Here is a 16,609-nt window from a genome sequence, read left to right on the forward strand (position 1 = left end):
CTGAAACAGAATGGGACATAAAATGATGGCATTGTTAAGTTCATCTGTGGTGTTTCATTCATCCTGTTTTGTTGATAAAGGGGAAACCCGAAACGTTCACTTGATCTGTAATTTTTTTTGTAATTAAATTGAAGCTTACATTCAATTTCACATTATTATTTATTTCTTCAAGCTTCGAGCAGCAACATTTACATTATGGCATTGTTAAAGGAAATTAACAAAACAATTTGTCTGAAGGACTACTACTATTACTACTAATACTCAAATACATTTGTTCAAAACAAGTCAAAACACCCAACCTGTTCTCACTGTCCGTGATGTCTGATGTGGTGTGTTGCAGTCTGGTGTGTTTTATCGGAGGTGTGTTCACAAGGGGTAGAACTATCAAGGATGTGAGGACCAATCCTCCTGATGCTTTTACAGCCAAAGAGCGTCTACTGTGAGCCTGAGAGTAAAATTGGAATCAGATCACAATAAAACATAATGTTTATATCTTGTTAGAACGTTATTACATGTAACAAAATACATATTCTTTCTCAGTTTTAGACAGTCAGGACAGTTTTTTTCAATTTGATTTTTAAAAGAAAGTTTTCTTTTTAAAAATTTCCTGTTCTTTATTTTCCACAAAGGACAGCGACCTACCACTCAGCTAATGTCTCATCCTTTGCTGTGCTGATTTATTAATGAGGAGAATACTGGTGTTGTGTTCTAACTGATAACACATTTTGGTGAAACCAAATATTGATATATTATCGAAAAAAATTTGAATGAATCTGAGGGCTGATACTACAAGTAGAAAGTCATACCTTTTTATGAAATGTTGTTTTTGAAGCAAGACTTGCTATTCCAAGTTTTCTAACGATGCTCCTGAAATTATGAAGGAAATGAAAATAATAAAACGCATGAAATTTGAATAAATCGGGAAAAAATCGATGTGGACACATTTGCAGGCGTGATAACAAAGGGATGGTTTAACATCATTGTAATGGAAATTGTTTTACATTGATTTGAGATTATTTCCATCAATGAGCCAATAACAATTTGGGTTAGATTTCCGCAAATAAGTACAGACGACACTGCAAAAACAAGATCTCTTCTCTATAAATACCACCAATGTATCCATATCACAATTCAGAAATTAAATAAATCTTTGAGGGATCTTCTAATTATCAGTTTATTTGACTTTCATTAAATTTTTGACAGAGAAAAAAAAAAAAGGTTGAGCTTTCATATAGCACAATATCCACTAAACATGCTCAAAGTGCTTTACAGAGAAACATTCATAAACAGGACAAATTCTTATTACATAAAATTGGCATAATAAAAGCTATTGAATTCTAAACTAAACAGCAAAGTAAACATGCTTAGTTCTGATGGATTGTAATTAAGTTTAGAGTTAGAGTACAAATACAACCTTTACAAAACAATCACTTTTCAAGCACAATGAAAATTAAAATATTAATTTACAATTGGAACAATGGGAGTGCGACTGTGTACGTATATATGTCAAATAAGTCAAAATTGAAACAGACGTAAAATAAAATTGTAACTGTTGTGGGGGGCTGCGTGGCTCAGTGGTATGGTCTTTGCTTCTTACCCGACAGGCACCGAGTTCAATCACCCTCCGCTGCGTTGTGTGGTATTGAGCAAGTCGCCTCACAATTTGCGGCACTGCTCTGTGGCTGGCACCTGGGTTATTCCAGTCTTCCCTTGGAATAGACCCTAAATACAAATTTCCCCTTATGGATGAATAAGGGAATTTTTTTTTTTATTTTGTAGTTGTAGTTGTAGTGTAAGTAAGTGAGTTGTTAATTGTTACTGACACTGACACCAAGGCAGTCTAGTAGACAGGAATTATGCCACTCTTTCTATTTCTAGAATGGCTGTCATTATTCTCCGCCGGGCGGAAAATAGTCCTTTTTATTTTCCGCCGGGCGGAGAATAACAAATTTGCTTATTTTCCGCCGGGTTTTTCAAGTTGATCTTTGAGACTTAGCGGACTCCCATAATCTGACCTTCGTGGTGTAGTGTAAATAATCTGGTCGTTATTTGCCCCCCCCCCCCCCCCCCTCCCTCGTTATTATTAGGGAATCAGTGGGTGATAGCGGTGGCAGTAGACGGTAGGAAATCAGTGGGTGATAGAGGCGGCGGTAGACGGTAGAGAATCAGTGGGTAATTAACCAGTAGATTTGAGACACACTTCAAGTTCAAGCTTGCCGGACTAAAATAATTTGGAGAATGAAGGGAGTTGACTTAACTCTGCTCTTTCTCACTGCTAGTTGTGTGATTAGTTCTCACTAGTGTTGCTCAATCAGACTACAAACGTTTGTGGGGAAGATTTTATGTCACTGATTATTGTGATAAGTTTATGTTGTTGTTGTTGTTAGTGTTTTTTTATGGTATGACTGTCGTGTCTCGATCAGGCTGTTGTGAGTAATCTTCATGTTGTGTTTGTTCACTGTCTCCCGCGTAAACGTGACGTCATCGTGTCTATCCTATAAAAGCTTGTGACACCCTTCATTCTTTTTTCTTCGACACCAAGCCTAATTCTAAATCTACTATTTTGCCTATCGTTTGTATCTGACAGATCCGATCCGCCATACTATGTTTTAGAATTAGACTGTACCGGGACGATTCCCGATGTGCTTTTAGAGCATTTTTAACCGCCCATATATGTCCTCTACAAATATGGAGAACGCCCACTTCGGTGGAGACTTTTTCTGAACTTTTTCCTTTATTTTACACATCGTGAACGAGTTGGGAAATCCGTTCACGACACGTTAAAGGTTACACATCGTCTGTACTGTGATGGGAACAAATAACCACTATGTGTCTATAGCGCTGGTGGTAGGGCCTCAGTGGGTACTCTACTGTGTGTCAAATACCCCCCCCCCCCCCTTCCCCATCATGGTAAGGATGCAGTGGCCTTTAGTAATAGAGCAGGCGGTAGGGACTCAGTGGCTAATATTATTGATAGGATGGTGGCTAATAGAACTGGTGGTAGTAGAGACTCATTGGCTAATACTGATAGAGCTGATGGTAAGGTCTCAGTGGACAATAGAGCTGGTAACAGGGACTCAGTGGCTAATAGGGCTGGTGGTAAGGACTCAGTGGCTAATAGAGCTGGTAGTAGGGACTCAGTGGACAATAGGGCTGGTGGTAGGGACTCAGTCGCTAATAGAGCTGGTAGTAGGGACTCAGTGGCTAATAGAGCTGGTAGTAGGGTCTCAGTGGACAATAGAGCTGGTAACAGGGACTCAGTGGCTAATAGGGCTGGTGGTAAGGACTCAGTGGCTAATAGAGCTGGTAGTAGGGACTCAGTGGACAATAGGGCTGGTGGTAAGGACTCAGTCGCTAATAGAGCAGGTAGTAGGGACTCAGTGGACAATAGGGCTGGTGGTAGGGACTCAGTGGACAATAGAGCTGGTAACAGGGACTCAGTGGCTAATAGGGCTGGTGGTAAGGACTCAGTCGCTAATAGAGCTGGTAGTAGGGACTCAGTGGACAATAGGGCTGGTGGTAGGACTCAGTGGCTAATAGAGCTGGTCGGAGGGACTCAGTGGACAATATGGCTGGTGGTAGGGACTCGGTGGACAATAGGGCTGGTGGTAGGGACTCAGTGGCTAATAGAGCTGGTAGTAGGGACTCAGTGGACAATAGGGCTGGTGGTAGGGACTCAGTGGACAATAGAGCTGGTAACAGGGACTCAGTGGCTAATAGGGCTGGTGGTAAGGACTCAGTCGCTAATAGAGCTGGTAGTAGGGACTCAGTGGACAATAGGGCTGGTGGTAGGACTCAGTGGCTAATAGAGCTGGTCGGAGGGACTCAGTGGACAATATGGCTGGTGGTAGGGACTCGGTGGACAATAGGGCTGGTGGTAGGGACTCAGTGGCTAATAGAGCTGGTAGTAGGGACTCAGTGGACAATATGGCTGGTGGTAGGGACTCAGTGGCTAATAGAGCTGGTAGTAGGGACTCAGTGGACAATAGGGCTGGTGGTAGGGACTCAGTGGACAATATGGCTGGTGGTAGAGACTCAGTCGCTAATAGAGCTGGTAGTAGGGACTCAGTGGACAATAGGGCTGGTGGTGAGGACTCAGTAGCCAATAGGGCTAGAGGTAGGGACTCAGTGGCTAACAGTAGTGGTATGAACCCAGTGACTCACAGGACTGGTGGTAGGGACTCAATGACTAATAGCACTGGTGGTAGGGACTCAGCGTGTAATAGGCCTGATGATAGGTACTCAAGTATGTAATAGCACTGGAGATCAGAACTAAGCAGTCAACCTATATGTCACAACTGGCAGTGAATACATTTTATTATGAAAAAAAAAAATTATCTCACGTTGGAACGCACTACAGTCCGCTTAAAACAAACCCTCATCTGAGCTAGGAAATATTTCACCTTAAAGGAGAACCTGTAGTCAAAAATCCATTTTTTATCGCAGTGCCAATATTGGTATTCCCCTGTTATTTCAGGTGGTAGGAGGTCTAATTTGATGATTAACACAAACACACACAAAAAAAAAAGAAAAAAGCTAAAAAAAAATGTGTGGCTATGTGGTCTTATGGTATGACAGACGCTTTCGGATCGGAAGGTCCTGGGTTCGAACCTCGCTCGGCGCATAGTTGAGTCCTTGGAAAAGGCTCTTTACTCACATTCTCTCAACATACTCAGGTGTAAAAGGAGTACCCGGCTGTTAACAGTATTGTCTTTGTCCAAAAAAATTGTAGTATCGCATAACAAGCGTTGCTGTTGACCAGGGCCCCCTTGTAAAGCACTTTGAGCACATTTAGTGGATATTGCGCTATATAAAAAGCTCAATATATTTAAATTTAAATGTCTTCAATGACACAGACAATATAGGCTAAAATGAGACCAACCCCACCCACCCCACAAAAAAAATAATTTCCGACACTGATGCACCGAAAACCAACGAAATCTTCCAAATTTACACACAATGTTCCCTACAAGAGCTACATCACGATGGAAAGGCTTAGCAAGTCTTGAAAAATATATTTAAAGAATTGTTTTTCGATTACGATTGAAAATTTGGCATGGAACGACAAGAAAAAATCCAATTTAAAAATTCATAAAACTAATAAAACTACTAAATTTTAGTTTAGCCCAAAACCAAATCCATCATGATGCAATACCCATCATACGAAAGATTCTGACCAAATTTGGTATACAATCTGATGGGGAAACAATCCAGCTATGAATGTCAGAAAATTGAAAATGAGATTTTGAGAAAAAAACAAAATGTCTTTATTAATTTGATAAACAAGCTAATTTTGCAGACAACGTCCATCAAAATTTCTAAGTATAATCAATATGGAACAAGAGAATAGTCAAATTTTGTAAATTGATCAATTTCTGAAAAAAAAAAATTGTCTGGAAAGAAATGCTGTACAATATTTTTTAATTTCGGCTGAAATTGTGGTGCGGATCGACAGGAAAAAAAAATTAATTTTTAAATTAAAAAAACTTCTAAATTTTAATTTACCCCAAAATGTTTCCATCATGATGCAAAACACATCATAAAAAAGATTCTGAATAAATTTGAAAATAATCTAAAGGAAAATGGCATATATGGTTCTTAGAAAATCAGAAAATGACACAAAACGGAAATTTGAGAAAACACTTATTTGACATAAGCTGATCCATAAAATTTTCAAAATAATGACTATCATAGGACAAGAAAACACGAAAATTGTGTAGATTGATCTGTCTAAAAAATGTATAAATGATTCGCTAACCCATTCCCTAAGAAAATAAATGCTGAAAAATGTTAACACTATTGTGGTCAAATATGATTTATATCTTACGAATTCATCACTGTAATCAAAAAAAACTAATATGATATGACGCACTACCCTCATGTTTTTATTTTTTTAAATGCTGCTTGTGAGATAAGTATCTAATCAATTTGAACTACAAAATCAAATCTATTTGAGACCAAAAAAAAACCAGGTAAATGGCGAAATTAGATTTAGCTCCAATCAAACGCAATTTGCTTTCGCAAACTCCCAGAAAAATTTTTTTCTTTCGGCTCAATACAGGAAAATTCAACACCACTTGTTTGCAACCACTTTGTCTGATGTTCCACAAAGACGGTTGATCTTGCTCTGGTTTGAAAAATGGAAATAGAAAAGAGGCATTTCGTTAGCAATTTTTGGAAAGGTCTATACAATCAAAATCATTGTCATAAATTGAATTTGTCAAAGACATACCAATTTTTTTTAAATGGCCATCATTCTCACCATCACCAACACAGTTGAAATTTCATTGGCTTTACCATACAGGACAAAACTCTTGACAACAAACTATCATTTAGATTAACAAGCATTTATACTCGAGCATGCAAATCTCGAAATCACGGAAATCTCAAACTTGGTACAATTCCCAGTTTTAATCCCTTTATTTCGTTCATATAGTGGACACTCCCTTGCGATCTGTTGAATTTTTTCCCCCACTAATTGATTGTGTTGAACTGACAGAGAAAAGGAAATTGCAGTCTCACTATCGACTCTCTACAGAGTTCATAATAATGGGGAGTTATCCTTATAATTATAATATGAATTTTATCAAGACCACCCACATTTACCTCCCTCAAATCCTGTGTAAAATACTCAAATTGGAAAACTAAAAAACACGGAAATCTCGAACAAACAGGCATGGTCCCGACTTGTTCGAAATTCCCATGCTCGAGCGTACTGTATTGATCACCAATAACAGAGATGCCAACCTAGCCTTTTGAAAACCCATATTTTCAAGACCAAAAACCTGTATTTTAGGACAAAAACCTGTATTTACTGCGCCGTGCAGAAATCGATATCAATCCGAAAAGGTCGAATCAGACTTCGTTAACTCGTACTCGAAAAAGGGCAGTGAATTACTTATAGTTATATAGCAGTAGGCTGGGCAAGATTCGCAAAATTCAGTATCGATAATGAAAGCTCTTTTGCATGAAAACACTTTTCATGTTGTGATCGTAATTTCGTGGATTTTTCACTTCAACCAAATCCCGTATTTTTCATGATAAAACCGTGTGCCCGTACTTCGGAAGAAAAACCGTACAGAACACGGGAAACCTGTACTGGTTGGCATCTCTGCAATAAAGATGTAATCTAATGAAGATTTCAAAACATTACTAACCAGTTTTAAAAAGTGCATGCAGATACTCTGCTCTGTTGGCACAGATGATGGTTTGCTGATTAATAAGATTGCCACAACACATCTTGAGCCAGCTATCTTTCTTGATTGTCAGGACACCAATACCGTCAACTGGACTCTTTCTATTATAAATAAATAAATAAATAAATACATTTGTTAAAAAAGTAATGGTTAAAATGATATCGTTTTTCATTACAGTATCTTATATCATTGTCATTATCATCATCATGAGGCATCTCAATTTCATTCCAAAGTTCTAAAAATTGTGTCACCGCTTCCACTGCTGCTGAAAACTGCCCAGTTGTTACAGTTACAATTACAATGCACAGTTACACTTACACAGTATTAGAAGTAAAATCAACGAAGGATTAATCCATAAAGATCACATTGGAATGTAGAACACATGGCACACGTGACAGTCGGCAAGGCGTGTTGTTATTACAATACAATTACATTCTCATTCATTCAGCTATCTCCTCATACTCATATCGCCATCGGCATTGCTCGATATACACTTCACTGTCCTGAGTCCGAGCCTTGTTAAAAACAAAACAAAAAAACAAAAAGTCAAATTCTTACCTCTACAGAATCCTGACAAATAAAAATGGTATCAGTCTCAGTCTGCAATTGGTTAACTGCATTTTTGCAATTGTTGATAAGATGAAAAAGTGCTTGGAAATCAAGAGCCACAATCATTGACAATCGAACAAAACAATCATGGCTTCGCGGTTGGCGCCACGGTCGACCGGATGTGACCTTTGACACGACCAGGGGTCACAAGACCCAAGGATAATCCCGGCGGAGAATAAGAAAAAAGGGTTATTTTCCGCCCGGCGGAAAATACTCACTCCCTTCTAGAATACGACCTTGATACTATCATTTACTATGGATACAGGATCTCAAAGTAATCATGATGTGAACATGACAAAAAAATAAAAGTTTAAGATAGAACAATAAATTTCGTACTGGACTGTCTCTTACCCTTTACTAGATATCTACTCACCACAGAACTCACAGACACTGATCATTGAATGATGACTCGACTTGAACTTCAACTTCAACACTCATGACTCATGAATTAGACTTAGACTTAGACCGCCAGAAAGCTAGAAAATTATGAAATTAATATTATTTTATTAAAGTAAAAAGGCATGAACATATCTAGAAACTCCGGTGTATACTTACGTTAGTGAGATAACAGACTTGCACAACGGCAAAGTTCTGTTTATTAAATTCATCATCATTATGTAAACTTAGGAGATGAAAACGAAAGTAAAAATAGTTTGTTTACTTGCTGCTGAATCAATATAATTGGGTTTAGTGAAGGAGCTGTGTTTTCAGTCCACCAGTGAACTGAATACACAGCTGTGTATCAGTCCACCGGAAGAGATTATAATTATACGGGCTAAATTGTTTGACTGGGCGCGAGAAGGCGAGGTGGCCGGCTGATTTAGCATAGCGTAACTAACCGGGGTGGGGTGGGTTGGGCGTTCAAGCTCCTTTCTAGGCATAATATTTTCTTTCTTTCTCTCTTTTTTTTTTTCATTTTTTTTTTGGTACTCCCTTGGCAAACAAATTTTAAATTTTCAACTTCAACACGTTGACACCATTCCTAGTGACTTGAAAAGTTTGTACGACATTTAACATTTTTTATATTTGATATTTATTTACTTTTACTCACTTTTAATATTATTATTTTGATCTAGAACACAGTGAGACGTCAAAATTTATTGCCTTGTGCTTTCCTTGTACGTAACAATGCGAGTCGGTTAAAAAACGAAACAAAAAAAAGATAGAAGACAAAAGTGATAGTGAATGGAACAGCATCAACAGAGAGACTAGTAACAAGTGGAGTTCCACAAGGAAGTGTACTGGGACCAGTTCTCTTCCTGATTTATATCAATGACTTGCCAGACAATCTATCATCTAAATCTAAATGTAAAATCTTTGCCGATGATACTAAGCTCTATGGAGTAGCTAATACAGAAGAAGAAAGAAACACCTTACAACAAGATTTGAAAAAGCTTGAAGAATGGTCCGAAATATGGCAGATGGAGTTCAATGTAGATAAATGTGCAGTTCTTCACCTAGGAAAAAACAACAGAGAAGCAAACTATATAATGAAAGAAAAACCCCTGCATAAATCCAATGGGGAAAAAGACCTAGGAGTATTTATTGATAGGAAGCTAAACTTCAAGAAGCAAATTAAAGATGTTCAATCTAAAGCTAGTAAAACACTCGGAATAGTGAAAAGAAATTTCAAGAATCTGAAAACAAAACACATGACTACCATCTACAAGACTATGGTTAGATCAAAGCTGGAATATGCTAACTGCATATGGTATCCGAAGTTTGAGGGAGACAAAGACTGTTTGGAAAGAGTGCAAAGGAGAGCAACAAAACTTATCACACACCTGAAAGACAAAACATACTGTGAGAGATTGAAAGAATTAAATCTCCCGACCTTAGATTACAGGAGAAGAAGGGGAGATATGATCCAAACATATAAAATAGTAAAGGGAATAGACAGGGTAGAGGCAGGATTCCTTAAACCAAACAAGAACATTCAGACACGAGGAAACAGCAAGAAACTGAAAAAAGAACGTTTTAAAACAAATGAAAGAAGGAACTTTTTTTCATCTAGAATTGTAAATAACTGGAATAAACTACAAGAAACCACAGTATCAGCAAAAAATTTGAATAAATTCAAAGCAGAGTTGGAGATAAGCAACACCCTAGGAAACAAGTTCAATTATAAAAATTGGTCCAATCATTAATAGATGAGGAGGAGCGAAGGAGACTACACCAAGTCTAAAAGCTCTATACAGAGGTATCTAGGTAGGTATCCAGGTAAAAACAAACAACCAAAATTTAAAAAAAAAAAGAAAGAAAAAAAAAAAAATGTTAAGAGAACCACTTTATAGTTATAGGGTTTTGGATATGTTTGAGGGATCATCATAAAGAGAGGGAGAGAGAGAAAGAGAGAGGGTGGGGGTGGTGTGGGAGAGATTAGAGAGAGAGGGAGAGAGAGAGAGAGAAAGAGAGAGAGAGAGAGAGAGAGAGAGAGAGAGAGAGAGATAGAGATAGAGATAGGGCTATTAGAAAGGAAGAAATGGGATACCAGTCAAAGAATTCTTAATTTTCAGCTTCAAAACGTTGACACCATTCCTGGTGACTTAAGAAGTTTGAACGACATTTAACATTTTTCTTATTTACTTACTTTTACTCACTTTTAATATTATTATTTTAATTTAGAACGAGACTTCAAAATTTATTGCCTCGTGCATTCCTTGTACGTAACAATATGAGCCAGGAGAAAAACGAAAAAAAAAAAAAAAAAAAGTTAACGGAACAACTTTATAGTTATAGGGTCTTGAATATGTCTGAGGGAGCGTCAGAGAGAGAGAGAGAGAGAGAGAGAGAGAGAGAGAGAGAGAGAGAGAGAGAGAGAGAGAGAGAGAGAGATCGGGCTAGTAGAAAGGAAGAAATGGGATACCATTTTAAGTTCTTTGTGAAAGATTGTGAAAGAAAATGATGTTGGAAGAAGACAAAGTCAAGACTGCTCGGGGGGGGGGGGGGGGGGGGGGGGGGGGGGGGGGGGGGGGGGCAGGCAAGCTCGAGGCCAGTGATCGATGTGAAAAGTAGCCAAATAGAACCTTTCTTGGGCAAACAATACCAAAACTCTGATCTCCTTGGAAAAAATCATTGGTTTTGATAATCACAAAAAATTCTAACTGACTAGGAAAAATAGATATAAATGCCTGTCCATTTTTGATGATGCCTAACCTATCAATACGGCTCAGTATCAATGTGGTCAATATTGAGGTAAGTATCGACGATATTTGGTCCTTTTAAAATATTTTTATTTCTGGTGGACTGAATACACAGCTGTGTTTTGGAACTGTGTTTTCAGTCCACCAGTGGACTGAATACACAGCTGTGTTTTCAGTCCACCAGTGGACGCACCACTAACAACAATAAATGTATTAAAGACAAGAATGGTAAAAAATGATTTGAGAAAGAGGATATAAAAGAAAGATGGTGTCAATACATTGGCGAGTTATTTGATGATGACAGGCCCCAAATACCTTTGCCAAACAACACTGACGGTCCTCCAATACTCGCATGTGAGATAGAAAATGCATTGAAAAATATGAAAGATGGCAAGGCTGAGGGTGAAGATGGCATTGTAACAGAAATGCTAAAAATTTTGAAAGAATTCTCAATTGTGAAGCTAACAGATCTCTTTAATAGTATTTACAATACAGGCTATATTCCAGACGAACTTGCCAAATCGGTTTACATCACGCTACAGAAAAAACCAAAGGCGACAACTTGCAGTGATTTCCGCACAATAAGTCTGATGCCCCATGTAACTAAATTATTATTGAAGATCATCCTAGAAAGAATCAGGTCTGCCATCGATAATGAAGTTGGCGATGTACAGTTTGGCTTTAGAAAATATAATGGGACAAGAGAAGCAATTTTCTGTTTAAATAACATCACACAAAAATACCTTGATCATCAAAAAGAAATCTATGCATGCTTTATCGATTACGCAAAAGCATTTGATAGGGTACAGCATGGAGAATTAATGACATGTCTGGAAAAGGTAGGCATTGATGGCAAAAATATACGGCTAATCACAAATCTATATTGGCATCAAAAAGCAGCCATCAGGATTCAGGGCGATCTGTCACCTTTCACGCCAATTAAAAGAGGAGTTCGTCAAGGATGTATCATCTCTCCATATCTATTTAACCTGTACACAGAGTTTATCTTCCGTAAAACTGAGCACATTCCAGGTATTGTTATTGGAGGTAGGAGGATAAATAATCTGAGATATGCAGATGATACATTATTGTTGGCATCGAACGAGACAAATCTACAGATCCTTGTAAATCAAGTAAACCTGAACAGTACAGCAAAGGTCTAGAGATGAATGTTCAAAAGACGAAGGTAATGGTCATGTCAAAGAAGCCTGAAAAAAAATCGCAAAAAAGTCCAAATTAATAATCAAAACATCGAACAAGTAGATTCTTTTCAATATCTTGGACAGACAATGACCAACAACGGAAAGAATGAGCTGGAAGTGAAAAACAGGATTGCTATAGCTAAGTCGAGGTTCAGCCAACTGAATAACATTTTAACTTCGCAACAAACGCAGATGAAAACGAGAATAAGAATACTCAAATGTTATGTCCACTCAGCACTTCTCTACGGCTCAGAAACATGGACCTTGAACAAACAAATAGAGAAAGAATTGAGGCCTTTGAAATGTGGACTTTCCATCGCCTTGGAAAAATCAGTTGGAAAGAAAAGAAAACAAATCAAGAAGTCTGTGACATCCTTGATATCAGACCGACCCTAATGAAAGTAATAAAAACAAGAAAACTAAGGTATTTTGGACACCTAAGACGCCATCAAACTGTCAGCAAGGACATTCTTGAGGGTAGAGTTGAGGGGAAAAGAGGGAGATGCAGGCCAGCAAGAACTTGGATAGATGATGTGAGGACATGGACAGGATTGTCGGCAGCCGAATGCAGTCAGCAAGCCGTCAACAGGGAAGATTGGCGTGTCATTTCAAGTCGACCTCAACCCATGAGATGACACTGGAAGAAGAAGATTCAGTCAGATTATAATTATACGGGCTAAACTGTTTGACCAAGCGCGAGAAGGCAAGGTGTCCGGCTGTTTTAGCACTGTAACCGGGGTGGGGTGAATTGGGTGTTCGAGCTCCTTTCTCGGCATAATATTTTCTTTCTTTCTTTCTCTTTTTATTATTTATTTTTGGTACTCCCTTGGCAAACAATTCTTAATTTTCAATATCAACACGTTGACACCATTCCTGGTGACTTGAGAAGTTTGAACGACATTTAACATTTTTTATTTATTAATTTACTCTCACTCGCTTTTAATATTATTATTTTTTATTTAGAACACAGTGAGACTTGAAAATTTATTGCCATGTGCATTCCTTGTATATAACAATTTGGGTCAGGAGAAAAACGAAACAAAAACGAACAAACAAAATAAAAAACAAAACAAAAAAGAAAGAAAACAAAACAAAAATATGTTAAGAGAACAACTTTATAATTATAGGCTCTTGAATATGTTTGAGGGATCGTCAGAGAGAGAGAGAGAGAGAGAGAGAGAGAGAGAGAGAGAGAGAGAGAGAGAGAGAGAGAGAGAGAGGGTAGGAGAGCTTAGAGATAAAGAGAGAGAGAGAGAGATAAAGAGAGAGAGATAAAGAGAGAGAGAGAGAGAGAGAGAGAGAGAGAGAGAGAGAGAGAGAGAGAGAGAGAGAGAGGGCTAGTAGAAAGGAAGAAATGGGATACCATTCAAAAAATTCTAGTTATACAAAACATGGTAGACAATTAACAATAGACTAGCCCTGCAAGCCAAAGGACAAGAAAAAGATGTTGGAAGAAGACAAAGTCAAGACTGCCCAGGGGGGGGGGGGGGGGGGGGGGGGGGGGGGGGCACAGGCGTGCTAGAGGCAAGTGATCGATGTGAAAAGTGACCAATAGAACCTTACTTGGGCAAACAATACTACAACTTTGATCTCCTTGGGAAAATCATCGGTTTCGATAATCACAAAAACTCTAACGGACTCGGAAACATTAAGCATAGATATATATGTTAAGAAAGATGACTCTACGTTCTTTTAAGGACTCTATTGTTTTTAAAGGTTTGATGGCGCTTATTGGGGTCATTGAGGTCATTTTAGGCGTGCTCGAGGCCAGTGATCGATGTGAAAAGTGACCAAACTGAACCTTACTTACAAACAATACTAAAACTCTGATGTCCTTGGAAAAATCATCGGTTTTGGTAATCACAAAAATTCTAACGGACTCGGAAAAAAATAAAAATAGATATAAATGTTAATTTGAAATTAATTATAGAAACATTATTCTCTGTGTAGTAATTTGTGTCAAATTGGTCAGGCCAATGGCTATCTGGCAGCCACTGTAAGAGACTCGGGCGCCGATTTCGAGCAACTCTCAATCAAGACTTTCCGAGAGTAAATAAAACGATGTAAATGATATTATTAAGCCGTCAAATTGCCATAAATTTTATGCCTGTACATTTATGATGATGCCTAACCTACAATAGGCTCAACATCAATGTCGCCAGTATTGCCCAAGGTAAGTATCAACGGTATTTGGTCCTTTTTAAATATTTTTATTTCCGGTGGACTGAATACACAGCTGTGTTTTCAGTCCACTAGAGGACTGAAAACACAGTTCCTTTTATAACTGTGTTTTCAGTCCACCAGTGGACTGGAAAACAGCCGTGGATTCAGTCCACCGGAAATAAAAATCTTAAAAAGGACCAAATATAGAGCAGTAAAGTTAGGTTCCCCAAACGTAAACAAAGGTCGAGAAGCACGTGGCAAACCACATGTTCCTGTCTTGACAGCTCACGTTCCAATGTAAATAATAGAAAAAAATAACCTTTAAAATTTGGCTGTTAGGTGGCAAAAGAAACACATATTCATAAATACTCGATCATGCATCAAATAATGTCTAGATATGGATATTTTATGGAACAAAAGGTAAAATTTTCTAAAATTTATCAAAAGTTACAGTCTATCTATTTTTAGACCAGAGCAAATTATTGCGCTGGTGTGAACAAAACGAGAATTATTCGGAGCCTGATTTTCATAATAATTTAGCCTTATATTATTATTTCTGCAACTGTTAGATTTTATGTAAACATATTTTCAATACTGAAAGTGTATTGCCTACAACTCAAACTACAAAATTGGGAGACCTATATTGTGCATAAATTATTCCGGTCCCTAACGGAAATCACTAGCAACTTGTTATTGTTTACGTTTGGGGCACCTAACTTTACTGCTCTATCGTATATATTGATACCTTAATCGATAATGAAGGCATTGATATTGACCCTATTATAGGCATCATCAGAAATGGACAGGCATATAATTTATGGCAATTCAACGGCTTAATAATATCATTTACAACCTTTTATTTACTCTCGGGAAGTCTTGATCGAGAGTTGTTCGAAATCCGGCTCCTGAAATAAGATCTCAATTCTCGATACCGATATAGAGCAGTAAAGTTAGGTGCCCCAAACGTAAACAATAACAAGTTGCTAGTGATTTCCGTTAGGGACCGGAATAATTTACGCACAATATAGGTCTCCCAATTTTGTAGTTTGAGTTGTAGGCAATACACTTTCAGTATTGAAAATATGTTTACATAAAATCTAACAGTTGCAGAAATAATAATATAAGGCTAAATTATTATGAAAATCAGGCTCCGAATAATTCTCGTTTTGTTCACACCAGCGCAATAATTTGCTCTGGTCTAAAAATAGATAGACTGTAACTTTTGATAAATTTTAGAAAATTTTACCTTTTGTTCCATAAAATATCCATATCTAGACATTATTTGATGCATGATCGAGTATTTATGAATATGTGTTTCTTTTGCCACCTAACAGCCAAATTTTAAAGGTTATTTTTTTCTATTATTTACATTGGAACGTGAGCTGTCAAGACAGGAACATGTGGTTTGCCACGTGCTTCTCGACCTTTGTTTACGTTTGGGGCAGCTAACTTTACTGCTCTATTATTGACGAGATTCTTAGCTTGCTGCCAGATGACCATGGGCCTGGCCAATTTGAACAAAATTGGACACATAGAGAATATTGTTTCTACAATTAATTTAAATTAAGATTTATATCTATTTTTAATTTTACCTAGGCGGTAAGAATTTTTGTGATTATGAAAACCGATGTTTTCCAAAGAGATCAGTTTTAGCATTGTTTGCCCATCTAAGGTTCTATTTGGCCACTTTTCACATTGATCACTGGCCTTGAGCACGCCCGTACCTTGAGGCCTAAGGCCTAAGGCCTTCATCCCCTCATCTTTCAACATCCTTTCTTTCAAAACCATTCCGTGTCCTTTGTCTTGTAGAGCTAGTCCATTGTTCATTGTCTATCATTTGAACAATGGCTACTCAGACGCATGAACCCTCGAGTTCTTCGCTTGATTTGTATGTTGGAAGAAAGTTTAAAACATTAGATGAATTCCTGAAAGTTCTCGAGCTAAGGAAAGGAAGAGGTGAAACATGGGTAAAAGCAACGGGTGGCAGCACTGTTATCCTACGCAAATAAATTCATAAAGAATGATGAGCGGTATTATCCGGAGGGTCTTAGGATCAAAATAGGCAACTACAAATGTTTGCACAGTGGAACCAGTTCGTCAATCGCCAAGGAAAGATAGTTCCTGCAACTTTACTATTATTTATATTGATTTGTTCATGTAGTACGTGTTTTTGTTTTATTTTTGTTTTTGTTTATTTTTTGTTAGAACAGTTTATTTGACGGAATAGCAAAGTTGATTTGCCAATAAGGAGCTTTCAGTCTAGCTGCTAGGACATTGCTTTGCGCTTGGATCTATG

General features: G+C 37.8%; 1 protein-coding gene across 1 annotated transcript; it reads right to left on the reverse strand.

Moving 5' to 3' along the window:
- Positions 1-299: 299 nt before the first annotated feature.
- Positions 300-16,140, reverse strand: LOC144962302 (uncharacterized; the record flags this gene model as incomplete). Its single annotated transcript, XM_078895205.1, has 4 exons — positions 15,906-16,140; positions 8,361-8,427; positions 807-867; positions 300-445 (listed from the first exon to the last, which is right to left on the reverse strand). Coding segments are annotated over exons 1-4 (509 nt in total), but the record flags the coding sequence as incomplete, so codon positions are not given.
- Between the last annotated feature and the right edge of the window lie 469 nt (positions 16,141-16,609).

This window comes from Berghia stephanieae, unplaced genomic scaffold (genome assembly GCF_034508935.2).
Source record: "Berghia stephanieae isolate SIO BIC M18660-M18661 unplaced genomic scaffold, UCSD_Bste_1.3 scaffold808, whole genome shotgun sequence".
Classification (NCBI taxonomy): domain Eukaryota; kingdom Metazoa; phylum Mollusca; class Gastropoda; order Nudibranchia; family Aeolidiidae; genus Berghia; species Berghia stephanieae.